Consider the following 13,767-nt stretch of genomic DNA (forward strand, 5'->3'; position numbering starts at 1 on the left):
TAGGAGAAAATTCTAGATTTGGGCTATTATAAATATTATAAAAAATATTTTTTACTTCTAATTATTAATAAAAACTATATTTAGACATATATGTTAAAGTGTGAAAATACAGTAAGATGGTTGTTTAATAAAAAATTGTTCTTGTGTTAAATGCTTTATAAGTAGTAGACTTTTGATGTTATTCACTAAATACTTTAAAATATCACTAAATAATACGTTAAAATATCGCTACGTTAAATAAAACTAAGAAAATGTGTGAAGGAATGTGCCCCCTATAAAATATAATAACTTCCTACTGACAAACATTCGTAGTTTATAGAAAAAATGTAATTATAAACTTTAATTGTGTTTTTCTCAAAATGAAAATTTTGCTGTTTTTTGTCTACGGAAAACAAGATAACTCAACTAATTAATATAAATTTGTCTTCAAACTTTCAGAGATTGTTTCTTGTATTGGTGGTTATATAACAGACCTCCAGAATTCAGATAACTGTATTATTTTTTGTTTTATGAGATATTTTGCAGTAGATAATGTGAAGAAAATTTGAAAAAAAATGGAAAAATATGCTTAACACTCCATAAATTCTTTTAATTTCATGATATCATTTAAGTTGAGGTTCATAACACTTCAGAGAGTTATACGAAACGGCTCAAAAAGTTTGATAGCTGTATGTACAATAGTTTTTTGTGTAGAGTGTTTCCCGTTAATGAGTTATTTTCTTTAAAATTATCTAAAAAATACTCTTAAAACAAAAAATTTCCTGTATATTTAAATTTTCTCTATTAAATATGTTTATTTAAATTAATATGCAATATAAATTGCAATAATGTTGTGGAAAATAATTATTTTTCAAAAATTTTGTCCCGAAGGTAGTCGGATACCTTAAAAGATAAAAAGATTATGGGTTAGAGTCCTCTTGCGTCAGGCTAACTGTGGAAGGTTTTCGTGGTTTTCATCGCCGTATAAAGCGACTACGGGTTAGAGCTCTCAAAAAGTCCTCCATGAAGGCAAAATTATCCTAATACTTGATAGAGGAGTTCGCTTGTTTTCTAGTTTGAGTTCAAACTTACAAGGTTAAGGACTTGAGCATTGGTAGTCGTAAACTCACAATTGGCTCAACTGTTCAATGATGTCATTTACCTACGATTACGTTTGAACGATTATAAAAAAATAAAAAAATACATATAATCAATATTAATTAAACATTGTCATCAATAATGCTATAGCAATTTTTAACGGTTCTTCTTAAAGATAAATTTTGTCTTTTAGTGTATAGCTTATTTCAATATGCATATATTACATAAATTAATTAAGAATCGTTGGCGTCAATGATAGTTTACATAGTGGCTACGTTAAGTAATCACTTTTACGTTTCTTCAAAGTGATTAAATACAACTTTTCCATTAATTTTGCATTTGAATGCATAACCAATTATTTTTCATTTCAATGGGATACCTGCCAGTGACGTCGTGTGAGCATTTTTAGGATTATTGGTTATTGAAGCATGGCATTAGCTTACGTTAGTAACTGTTCTTTCTATTCTATTTCGACTAAGCCAAGCCCATCAAATATCAATCCTCTTACAATGATTCCTTTTATATTCTTTCACAAAGATTCTTTCGCAAGAAGGATTTCTATTCTATTTCTCACTTAGCACAAAGACAGGCACGAAGCCAAACAAACTAATTATTCATCGAAGTTGCGCAGTAAGAGATATATATAGTGAAACAATTGAAATCTTCATGAAAGAATCTTTGTGAAAGAAAGTAGAATGTGTTACTTAAGAGAATTGATATTTGATTTCCTTGTTCTTACAGAATGGTAAGAACAATAAAAGCAAATGTTATGTTTCAAAAACCAATCAGGATCAATATACCCAGACTACGTCATTTGCAGGTTTCACATTATGGAGGACTATAGTGTTTCTAGTTTAGACAGAAAAATACCTATGTTTTTAGTGTCACACAAGGAAACTAAGTATACAGATGAATGTTCCAGGAAGATTCAAAATCAGTTATTCTATCAGTTATCACTATCAGTTATTTTTGAACGATGTACAAGAAAAAATTATTCCCTTTTTGTATGAGATTTCACCAGGATAATTTTTTAAGATTTTTCGTAATTATGTGGTTGTTCTTCGATTTTGTGTCACTTGGAATGATCGTTCACTTAGCAATATTTAAAAAATGAAGAATCATTCTCTGACCGGAGACCTGTTTTTATCCCACCGCTCGGCGACAGCTTCATAAGCCTGCAGGATAAATAAAGGGTCTGATCGAAAAGGCACATCGTGTGCAAAGATAGATTGCTATGATATACATGCGGTAAAGCAATCGCACGGAAATCTGATTTAAATAGGCACTGATGCCTTACTCGTACTTTAGAGCAGCGGTTCTTAACCTATGAGTCGCGACCCAAAATTGGGTCGCGAAACATATTTCTTGGGTCGCGCTGAGTCGATCCAAAAAAGTTAGTAATACACCAAATAATAAGTAATACCAACACCTCCTAGAAGAAGTCATTGTGGCTTACTCAGCCTAGGCTTAATGAGGTACCTGGGTAACTCTATACCCTTAATACTTGTTCATAATAATTAAAAAAGGCACATGATTTAAAATTAGTTTAGCAAATCAAGGTGCAAAATTAATATAAGAATAAAAGATGCTTAGTAGTTAATGTTTAAAATAAAAAAGTAAAAAAGAATTAACATAAGGGACCTCTCTAAGAGGTAGAAAAATAGTTCCACAGAAGTGGTGCTGTTTAAGTCTCAATTTTGGGTCGCGGCTTAAAAAGGTTAAGAACCACTGCTTTACAGAAGCATTATTCATGGAGTAAGCATATTTATGATATAAATTATAGAAAAGGCACCTTAAACTTTGAAGCTGACCTGTTGCCTCGAGAAAGTCCTGATAATAGTCATAACAATAATTATAATAATATTGATGAAATTTATGAAAACCTGATATTGATAAAATTAATGAAAAAAGTGATAAAATTAATGAATGTCACATCTTTTGCATTTAGGCGAAATTCGTGAAACACAACGAAACGATAATTTAGTTGGAAATTTCAATGAAAATGATAATGTTTTATGTTTATGTAAGAAGATTTTCACTAAAATTGTCATTCCTTAAGACATAAATTGATTGAAATTACTCAAAAAAGAATTAGTTCATCATGGGATTTCAAAAACAATTAATTTTCTTTCTCCTGTTTAGTACTGGGAAACTATTACTTCAGATATTACATATTTTAAAAAACTTTGTCATACTTGTCAAATAAATAAAAAATTTAGACAAAAACGATTTGCATTACTTCAAGAAATTTCCCCAATCGATAAACATTCTAAAATAATTGCAATAGTTAGTATAGGTGGTTTTAATTGTTATAATTTTTCTGAAAACTATTTAACCAACCTTAATGATTGATCATCATACTCGATATATTTGGTCTTTTGCGACTAAATCTGTAACAACAAAAGCATATTTTAATTTTTTGTGCCAATTTTTTTCAAATTCAAACTCGTAACGCATCATTTATATCTTCTCATTTTAAAAAGTTTCTAAAATTAAAAAAATTTATAATAACTTTAGCCTATAAATCGGAAACAAATGGAAAACGTTTAGGGCAAACTGTTATAGCGTTGTTTAAAATGTAAAATCAATTATTTTAGAGCAAGAAAATTCCTTTGCCTAAATTATTATTAGACGTAACTTATAAATGTATTTTGACTTCTTACTCGATAACTAAATTTTCCATTAATGTTTGGCACTGTCCCATTTGCTCATCCTTTGTCAAATATTTCTCAAAATCATTTTCTTAAGCAACGCTAAAGTCCTGAACTTCAGAATAACGACCAATGAGCAAATTTTTTTAATAATAAACTGAAGTTTAATTTCTGATTAAGTTCTCTTTCCAATAACAAAATATGTCAAAAAAAAATTTTTTTTTCTGCCTTGCATGTTTTTGAATTTTTGCGTTTATAAAAATTTAACATTTTGATAGAAAAATTTGTTGAATTGTGTTCTTGTGATATTTGTTAGGGAAAAATTTCATCGTGATCTTTAAAGAAACATTTTTTAAACTGAAAAAAACCAGAAAAACTATGAAAGTTTAAAATTAAAATTCTTCAATTTTCTGGTAACACTACGAAAGAATTTTTTTTCTATAACATTTCAACTGTGCAAATTTTTATAAGTTTTACAAAATTGTGTTTTTTGCAATTCTTTTTACTTTCATATATTAACTGTAGGTGTCTCTTTCATCTTAATTGCGCTTTTCACAAAGTTTCCCTAATGTTGCATTTTTTTTCATAAATTTTTTAGATAGTAATTAACATTTTGGGGTGTGTCATAAAAAGTATAAACTAATCTTTTTTATGTTATTTCTTCATCTGAATTCTCCTTCCTGATTTATTATTGAAAACTAAATGAATTCTCATATTTTATTATTCGCATCCGCCTTTTGGTTCTATTTTTAGAATGAAGCATGCAAGAATTATTATTTCAAGTTTTTCCCTCAAGCCGTGAGAACCAGAAAAATTTCTCTACTTATTTTTGAGCTATTAAGAAGAAATAATAATTTCGTTTTTAAAATGCTGTAGGAGTTCAGGATAATTTAGCGAGATTTTATCTAGTTTTTATCATACACTTCGATTTTGTGTCACTTGGATCATCGTTATCTAGGCATTTATAGTTAAATAGACATTGATGATACAGTTTTTAAACGTTGAATATTTTTATTCTTACTTGAATTTTAATATCTTCAAGGATAATAAACTAAATGAATATAACTACAACTGTAATTGCAAGATGATTGATACGTTGCTGTTTGGATATTTAACAAAGGATAACGGATAGTTAACCATATGCGATGCTGCTGTCTAGTATGATAACGTTAATAATACTTAAGTAAGACTTTGTGTTTCTAATTCTTTGTATAACTTTAAGACTACTATATGAACAAGTAAGTACGGTGTGTTTTCCGCTAAACTGAATTGATTCAGATAAAGTTCGAGCTGATAGGTTTAATAGTCCTGAAGTTATGAGGATTTTTTTCATAATAAGTGCAACTGAAAAATGGTTCTTTCCATTAAAAAAAAATTATTTCAACTTTTAAAATATTAGCCCTTTGAATTCGTAATTAGTCAGATTCGATTAAGGGAGAGAAAATACATTATGCTGCATTATCTCTCTTTATCAATTTCAAGATTAACCTCTCAAGACGGGCAGAATTTGCTTCATGCGGACTGCAATTTACATTTTAGATTTAAGACTTCACTACTGACAAGGATTCTAAAATGTACATAAATGGCAAAACACGTAGTTTAGTATTATGGTAAAAAATGTTCATAATGTATACAAATTACAAATCGAATCTATTTCTCATTAATAATGATTTGGTATGTTAAATTTATCTCAATTGTTCATTACACGCATAAAACATACAACATCTTAGCATTATTATTAAACCTTTATTGAGTTTTAAAACATATCGTAATTATAAATTAAATAATTCAAAAAATAAAAATTGTATTATAAATAGATTTCAAAATTTTAACACAAAATGTTTTGCAATTTGCATAAATTATCAATTGAACTTTTAGAAGTATACAAGTTCCTTCACAAATAGTTTCTAAAAATATATCAAATTTTCATATTGCAATCTTAATAATTCATCTCATAAGAAAAAACTTTCATAAAATATTTGAAGAATATAAATTGTGAGATAGGAAAAACATTTCAATTACTTATGAACAATAACCAAATAACAAAACATTTTACTTTACTAGGAAAATAAATAGGTGGAATTTTAAAAAATATGTAAATTGCAATGCGTAAAGATTAAAAATATAACAAATCAGCTCATAAATATGGAATAATTTCTTGTCATCGTGAAACATATTACAAGGAATTTTTGTAAAATAAAAATTGCTTTCTGACAAGATTTCAATAATATACTAATTTTTTAATATAAGACAAACAATATAATGTAATTAAAAAAGAAACAAATTAAATATATATAAATATCGATACAAGAACATACAGAAATATCTTATTGTTATCCTAATCTTCAAATAGATTTATTGTTAATTTTTTGAATTATAATAATTATTTTTATAACTAATTGTATAAATATATAAAATATTCGAATAATTTTTTATTTATTCAATGTAATAATTAAGCAATACTTCGAGTTGATCAATATTGTTTGTACATTAACAGAACAATAGTGAAGTGAAATAGGAATAATGAAATTCAATTCCAAATCGAAATTAGATGTCTTCTACTTTTTTAGAGATCTGTAAGGTCGTTTAAAGACATGCTTCTACATTTCCTTGTGCCCTTCTCTTAAATTTCTTGAATATGTTTTTTTAAAGTTTTAAAATAAATTAAATAATAAAGTAAAAATTTTTCTAATATAAAAATTGCGAAGATTTTGTTTTAATGATCATTCGTATCTTCTACTTCAGGGTTGCTATTTTAAGGGGATGGCAAACTATCTTTATATGGATCTATCAATCTTTTATCGGCGCTGTTATTCTTGAACAAACGTTCGAAAGCTGTCCATTTTTTTCTCTTCTAACTTTTCTTAAATTTCTTGTTTATATTTTTTTAAAGTTTTAAAATAAAATAAGTAATTAATTAAGTATTTTTGATAACAAAATTGTGCAGAGTTTGTTTTAATGATAAATAGTATTTTCTACTTCAATGCCGTTATTTTAAGAATCTTAAGGGGATGGCAAGCAATCTTTGTATTGATCTCTCAGACTTTTATCGACGCTGTTATTCCTGAACAAACGTTCAAAAGCTTCCACAGCTAAAAGTATATTATATTTAGGCAGGCAATGAGGTCTTACATACAAGGACATCTTACTTCTAATTTTACCTGCTTTAAGTTCAATCTTCTTCAAGAAATTCTTTTCTAACAAATCTTTCGGTGAACTCTTGTGTTTGTTTTGAAAGCCTTGTTCATTTACAGTGAAATAGTTTGTCAAACTATTACGATCTATGATGACGTCCATCATTGGATCATCAAATTTTAGGTGTTGTGGTGTTTCCGCGTGAAATATTTCAATTTGCAGCTCTCCTTCCATAGGTATGTCGAAAGATCCAGTGTTACTACTAGTGCCCTCTATAATTCTGCTGAAAATAACTTCGTTTTTCTGATTCTTTATAATTACACTTGCGTACGTCTGGGATTTAAAAGAAGCGTTAGGGTTTGCTTTGTAAAATCGGAACTTTATTAATTTCTCTAAAGGATTTGCTGTAAGAGTTGCGAATTCATCCTTTCCGTGAACAAGAAATTTAATTTTGTCAGTTGGAAGTGAGGGTTCCTTCATTACCTTAGCTGAAAGAAGTAGTTTATTAGGTTTATTGGCATGTACTATGGCAATAAAATCATTAAAGGCAAGTTTTGAGTTCTTAGCATTTGGCTCAATAAAAATCTTGTATACTCCTATAGGTACATCATTAAAAGTAATATTTTGACTCAGAATTTTTTGCTCAGTTGCAGTTCGAGATCCATCCATCAGTTTTAGCGTATTACCGGACAAGAAACCAAATATTTGGTCATCTATGTTCACAGTGAAATCATTTTTGAGTTTAGTGTAACTCAAATCTGATGGAGTAACCAAACTAGATAAGTGAAGTAAACCCAGTTTGAAATAAATATCATGCAATTCCTTGACATCGCTTATGAAGTAGCTCAGAGGATAGGCTACACTGGATAAAACATAGTAATGCTCGTATAGCTCTTCTTCTCGTATTGCTGCTTTTGCCAGTTTCATAAAGGGATAAACATCAACAGCAAACTCGATTGCAAAAAAGTGCATCAGTTTTTCTACTAAGAATGTTCCACTAGCATAATAAGGACGGCCATCAAATTCTTCGCGTTGCAGTTGATTGAAACGCGTAAAAGATTTCTGACCAGCCTTAAAAAACATGTGCGTCAAAAATGACAATTTCTGTATTAAATCCCAACTTTTAACTTCGGTTTCTTTTCTGAGTATTGTATCAAGTTCCATTTCTATTTGTTTCGAATTTTTCCATACCATATTTTCACCAAACTCGATGGCCTGATAAAAGAAGACTAAAATGTTGTTCCATACTTCAGCAACAGATAATGTTTCATCACCTATACTTTTTAATTCGTGTCCATGACCAATTTCATGCAACGCCCCCCAATTTGTTGGACTGAGATTCAACCAGAAGGATTTAATAGATCCTGCGTTCACAGCCGTATACTTGTTAGTGTAATACGCTAAACCAGCTCCACTTTTGTCAGCTTTCAGAAAAAACCTGTTTCTTACGTTCTTATTGGTACCAGTTTCTTCAAATGACAACCCTATCAAGTCACTGTAGGTAGTAAATATAAGGTCGTAGAAAGTAATTAACTGATTGAGATTTTTGCCATCAGGTAGCTTTCTCGCAGTCTCTTTGTCCACTTTCGGTATAAGGAGACCGAAGTAATCTGATTCTACGTAAGCAAATTCTGCATCTTGGGTATCCCAGAGTTTGAAGAAATCCTCCAAATTGTCACCAAAACGAAAGATGGGAAGAATTTTTGAACCTGATGGATAGCTTATGATGATTTCTCGATTATCTTTAGGAGGATTTTCAAGGTACTCACAATCTATGAATGGAACACTTACAGAGTCAATACTGACAGTTGATGCTCGACCTGGTGGCGAATTTTGAATATAAAAATTGCCTTCTGTTGAACTGTCATCGTTGAGTAGACGCACATGCAATTGGCGAAGACTCTGACTCATGAAAACGCATTCCATTTTACTGCTGGCAGCTAATATGATTCCAACTGCTTTTCGGTGATGATAGAGGCCTTTAGTCATAGGAAAACTGTACCAAACAGGCTTCGGAAGCCATGTAGCCTGAATTTTCTTTCTGGAAGTCATTTTATTTTACCTGAAATGATTATGCTGATATAAATACACTTTGTACAAACCTTTTCATAATTAATACGAATTTTTTTTTCTATAATTGTTTTTCTTTTTGTCGTGAGAAATTACGCAGGGGAACAAATTTTTTTTAATCTTCTGTTGCATGGGATTTTTTAACGCATCTAATACTTTCATTTCACTGATTATAAGTTTGCAATCGGTTTCTCGCTCCAAGTTACAGTTTTTTTTAAGGGATATTTATTTTTTTTACGAAATAAAGTTAAAACGATCTCAAAAATGGCGCAATAAACTTCTAAGGGATTTAGATCATATCTATAAGATTAAAATAGCATAAGGACCCGGTAATATCTTCATTCGCCGCTGGGAGCCAGACCGTATTTTGAATGGATTTGTGGTGTACTTCTAAACTGGTTATAATGGGGATACGATCTCTAAGCCACCAACACTCAACTAAGAAATTCTGAAAAAAGTGGCATTTAAGGATAGATTTCCGTATTTCTACATTGAGAGTTGCTTTTACCGAAATGGCGGTACGTCTTGCTTAAGCTACGAATCCAAAGCTTCAGTTTGCAGAATATACGTGGTGTTATTTTGTGTCTAATGAAAATAACAGAAGTCTCCTGTTTGTGACCAACATTCTTCTAATTTAGAAATGTGATTTTAAACCACGTTTCAGTTAAGTATTCGGTTCCGTTAAGTATATACTTTAAGAATTAATTGTTCAAAGGAAAAGAAATTCGATAATTTTATTGGGGTACTTGTTTTATCTGAACCTTTTTAGAAAAAATGCAGCAACTTTCTAAAGCCTTTTTGCATGACTATTTTCTAAAATAAAAACTCAGAGGAATAAATTTGCCCTGTTTTCTTTTGCATATTTCTCAGCATGTCTTTTATACTTTTGCATCACTAATTTCAAATTTGCTATTAGTTTCTTCCTCGAGTTTCAGTTTTGGCTTTAAAAAAACTTTTTTAATCTATTTTGTCGCATTTAAAAACGTTATATCTTGCACAAATGCTATCACAAATTTTTAAGAGAGTTAGGTTACGTCATCAGTATAAAAACTGCATCAAAACTAATGCCTGGAAATGTCGTTAAACGCCACTAGAGTTGTTAATTGTTTCTTTCTGTTCTTCTGAATATGTCAGAATAGAAAGCAACCCTAGACGACATTTCCGGGTTTGGGTTTTTATACTAATTTAGTTCTGATGATGTTCCCTAACTCCTCTAGAAGTTAATCACCCCTTGTTATATATAACGTTACACAAAAATTTAAATATATTATTACATCTAACTTTAATTTATTATGAATAATAAATTTCTCACCACCGAACAATTTTTACATACATTTACATAAATATGAATTTTAAATATTGTTTTTGGTTTTCATAAATTATATATCATTCCATTGTTTTTTTCCTTTAAAATTCACTTTATTTGATCCTTCTCTGATTATATTATTACACTGTAAACAGTTGTTATACTTACCCAAGAGGTTTTTTAGTAAATGTTTGATTTTTTTAATCCTTTTCTTATCTGGACATCTGTTATTCTGTGCTCCTATGTTCAATTAGATACAAATTCCATTTATTTATTGAAGTTTATGCAAATGAATAGAACAAAAATATTTCTATATTTATGCATATTTAAAATACATATTCTTATCAAATCAAAATATTAAAAAAAATTATATACGCTTTTTTCCCCACAGAATGGAAAAAGATAGTTTTTGTGCAAGCTGATTGTCAAGATTTTTACAAAATTAGAATTTTTATTCGGAAATTATCTTAAAATAACTGGCAACAATCTGTTCATACAATGAAACGTAACCGTGAACACAAAACCGTGAAACCATGAACACAAAACTATGTTGTTGTTAAGCATTTACAACAATCATGTTTGAAAACCTTAAAAAAGTAATCCAACTGGACATTGACGATATTTTAGCAACTTTATAATGCTGCAATCTATACGTGAATGAGGATATCGTATTCTAATTGCCCAGGGTCACAGTTTTGAGCAGTGCATGAAACTTAAAAGTATTCATATGTATTGAAGGAATGGTGGAAATATTGTAGTTTAAACGCTAGGACTTAAACTTCTGTTCATGAGAATGACAGATTGGTCTTCTCGGCTATAATACGTACTCATCTGCAAGGAACTAAGTGGCTTCATTACATAGATCTAGTTGGTGCGATTAAATTTTGGTTGTTAAAACGTATTTGGTGAAGGCAGTAAATAAACATTTTTTTCTCATAGTGAACAGTTTGAATAATATCTTTTTTATGATTATTTAAGTGTTTTGTTTGAACATGTTAAAATAGCAATCAAATAAAGTGTTGTTTAAGCATTTGTTTGAGAAATTTCTAACAGTGTAGACGATTCAGAATTCAAATAAAGTCATTACACTTCAACTTTCTCGGAAAACACATAATTTTTAAATATATCTCTCACGTTTTCTTCTTTCCATTAGTTAAAATTATAAATTGTGTAAGAATTTTTTCAAATTATTATTTAAAAATTATTATTTTAGATTACAAAATACGATTAACTCCATTTTTGAGTAAAAAGTGGAAGTTCATATAAAATTTAAAAAACCGGATCTAAAAATATCGCTTACTAAATTTAAATTTAACTAAATTTTAATTGTATGTCTATAATCTTATGAAAAAAATCTAACTGAAATGGTTTCTGAAACATTGATGAAAGGAAGTTGGAAAATATTGTATATAGAAAAAAGCATAATTGAAGTTTGGATAGTCGCGCACAGGGTGTTTCTTAAAGACCACCCTCATAATGTATTATTCGAGTCTATACCACATATGAAAACGAAAAATATATTTATTAGGGTTATATATTAATATCTATCCCATAAAAAGACGCTTTAAAAATCTAAAAAAGCACAGTACGGGAAAATGTACTCAGTAAACAACATGACAAGTTTAATTTCGGGAGGAAACAAACAGGAGTTGAAAGTTGATTATTATAAACACTTGCAAATTTTTACCTCTGATTAAACCTATTTTATTGCTTATTACATTCGCTTCGTTTATTGTAAGTTGTCAGATTTCGATGGCGTTTTTTTTTTCTTTAATTAAGTATTAATTAGCAATGCATTTGTACATACGTTTTGCTGTCATTTCAGATAAAGATTTATAATGATATAAAATAATTATCGAATTATCATCAAATTTTCCTAATCGATATTGTTCTTATTTTATAACACTAAGTAAATCAAGAACAGCATTTTCATTTGACAGAATTTCGAACGCTTCATCCATTTTCTTGATACGTCGTTTTGTTGATATTCATTTAGCAATTTGGGAAGCAGTAAATCAAAATTTTACTCCACAAATTTGTTTCGAATGATCTACTGAATTGATTAAAATAATACGAACAAATTTTGAATTCTATTAACATCATATATTACTAGTCTAGATAATTGGTTTAAGCGCTTCCCTACATTTCCATTATGATGGCAGTACTTTGTTTGCATTTTATCTAACATATCGATACAATGTAACATAATTTGTGCTTGCAGAAATAAATCTTCTTAAAATTTTAGTGTTAGACTGCAAATAAACAATTATTAAAAACTGTTCTCCAATTAGAACAATTTGATTACTGGAAATAAGTTCTGAACAATAAATAACCTTAAGAGTAAAATAATAATCTTAAGAATTATATAACGAATCTAAGAGTTAAATAATTATCCTATGAGTTTAAAAGCTCCTAATCGTCTTTTACAAGTTTTTACATTTAACTTTCAGTTGACAGTGATCAAGTATGCTGAACGCTTTCCTATTAATATTGAAACACAATTCCTCTACTACAAATCTGCATAGACAATAAGAGAGACGTTATTTATTTATAAAAATTTTATTTCTCGAACAAAAAAACCCCAGTTTTTATTAAAGTTTCTATTCATAATCTTTTACCTTATTAAAATGTTGCCCAAAATTGTTTTAAAAAAAAAAGTATAAATCAAATTTATTCTAAAAAAAAGAAAATGATATCTAAAAAAATAAATAAATAAATAAACGAACTAGAAAACTTACTCAGAAGGATTCACAAGCTTTTAAGTCGAAGCCACGAGTCGATAATTAATTTTTATTCAGAAAACTGCTTAAATATATACCCAATCTTATATCATTTTAATTAACAGATAATTATAGTCGCAAATATTAGCAAACAATATGATACAATTTATTCAAAGATAAGTTCTGATAACAATATCATATTTTGTGTATCACACGTTTATATTTGCGTGTATAATGACATATATTCCATTTCTATTTTTAAATCAACGTTTTAACAAATAAATTTGAAAAAGACGAACATTTACCAATTTGTTTTCCCACTTAACGAAATTCTTACCTTCGATTTATTAATAGAGATGATGTAAAACATGTATCACTTATTATCAGTAACACACTATGCATATTTCCCTGTTATTTTATTTTTAACACTTTGAGGTAAAGATAATGTTGCGATCAAGGTGATTCGATATTCTGTCACCATCTTTTCTTTCTGAAAAAAAAAACCAATTAAGAACTGGAATTTTATAACTATTTTCGCTAATTAAATATGTTTTGTTATCAACAATATAAGTTACATCATGTCATAGAAGGAAATACATCTACTACCATATTATAAATAGCCGTGATGGCTCAGTTGTTATAGCACTGAACTGTCATTGCGGAGAACTGGAGTTCGATCCCCCTTGGCGGCTTGAAACCCATTTAGTTTCAGATGTATGGGTACCAGCTTGTCTGGGAAGTAAGGACTGCCAGTGCACAGAGCTGACCACATTGCCACGAACTTACCGTTGGTCTCGAAATCGTAGAG

At 29.1% G+C, this 13,767-nt stretch overlaps 1 protein-coding gene across 1 annotated transcript; it reads right to left on the reverse strand.

Moving 5' to 3' along the window:
- Positions 1-5,471: 5,471 nt before the first annotated feature.
- On the reverse strand, positions 5,472-13,104 carry LOC147816294 (uncharacterized). The gene is made up of 3 exons (XM_087159879.1): positions 12,978-13,104; positions 10,408-10,479; positions 5,472-8,925 (listed from the first exon to the last, which is right to left on the reverse strand). The coding sequence occupies exon 3, from the start codon at positions 8,913-8,915 to the stop codon at positions 6,732-6,734; it is 2,184 nt and encodes a 727-aa protein (XP_087016005.1). The 5' UTR covers positions 8,916-8,925; positions 10,408-10,479; positions 12,978-13,104; the 3' UTR covers positions 5,472-6,731.
- Positions 13,105-13,767: the final 663 nt, after the last annotated feature.

This window comes from Parasteatoda tepidariorum, chromosome 1 (assembly GCF_982258835.1).
Source record: "Parasteatoda tepidariorum strain Cologne lab strain chromosome 1, Ptep-v5.0, whole genome shotgun sequence".
NCBI lineage: Eukaryota > Metazoa > Arthropoda > Arachnida > Araneae > Theridiidae > Parasteatoda > Parasteatoda tepidariorum.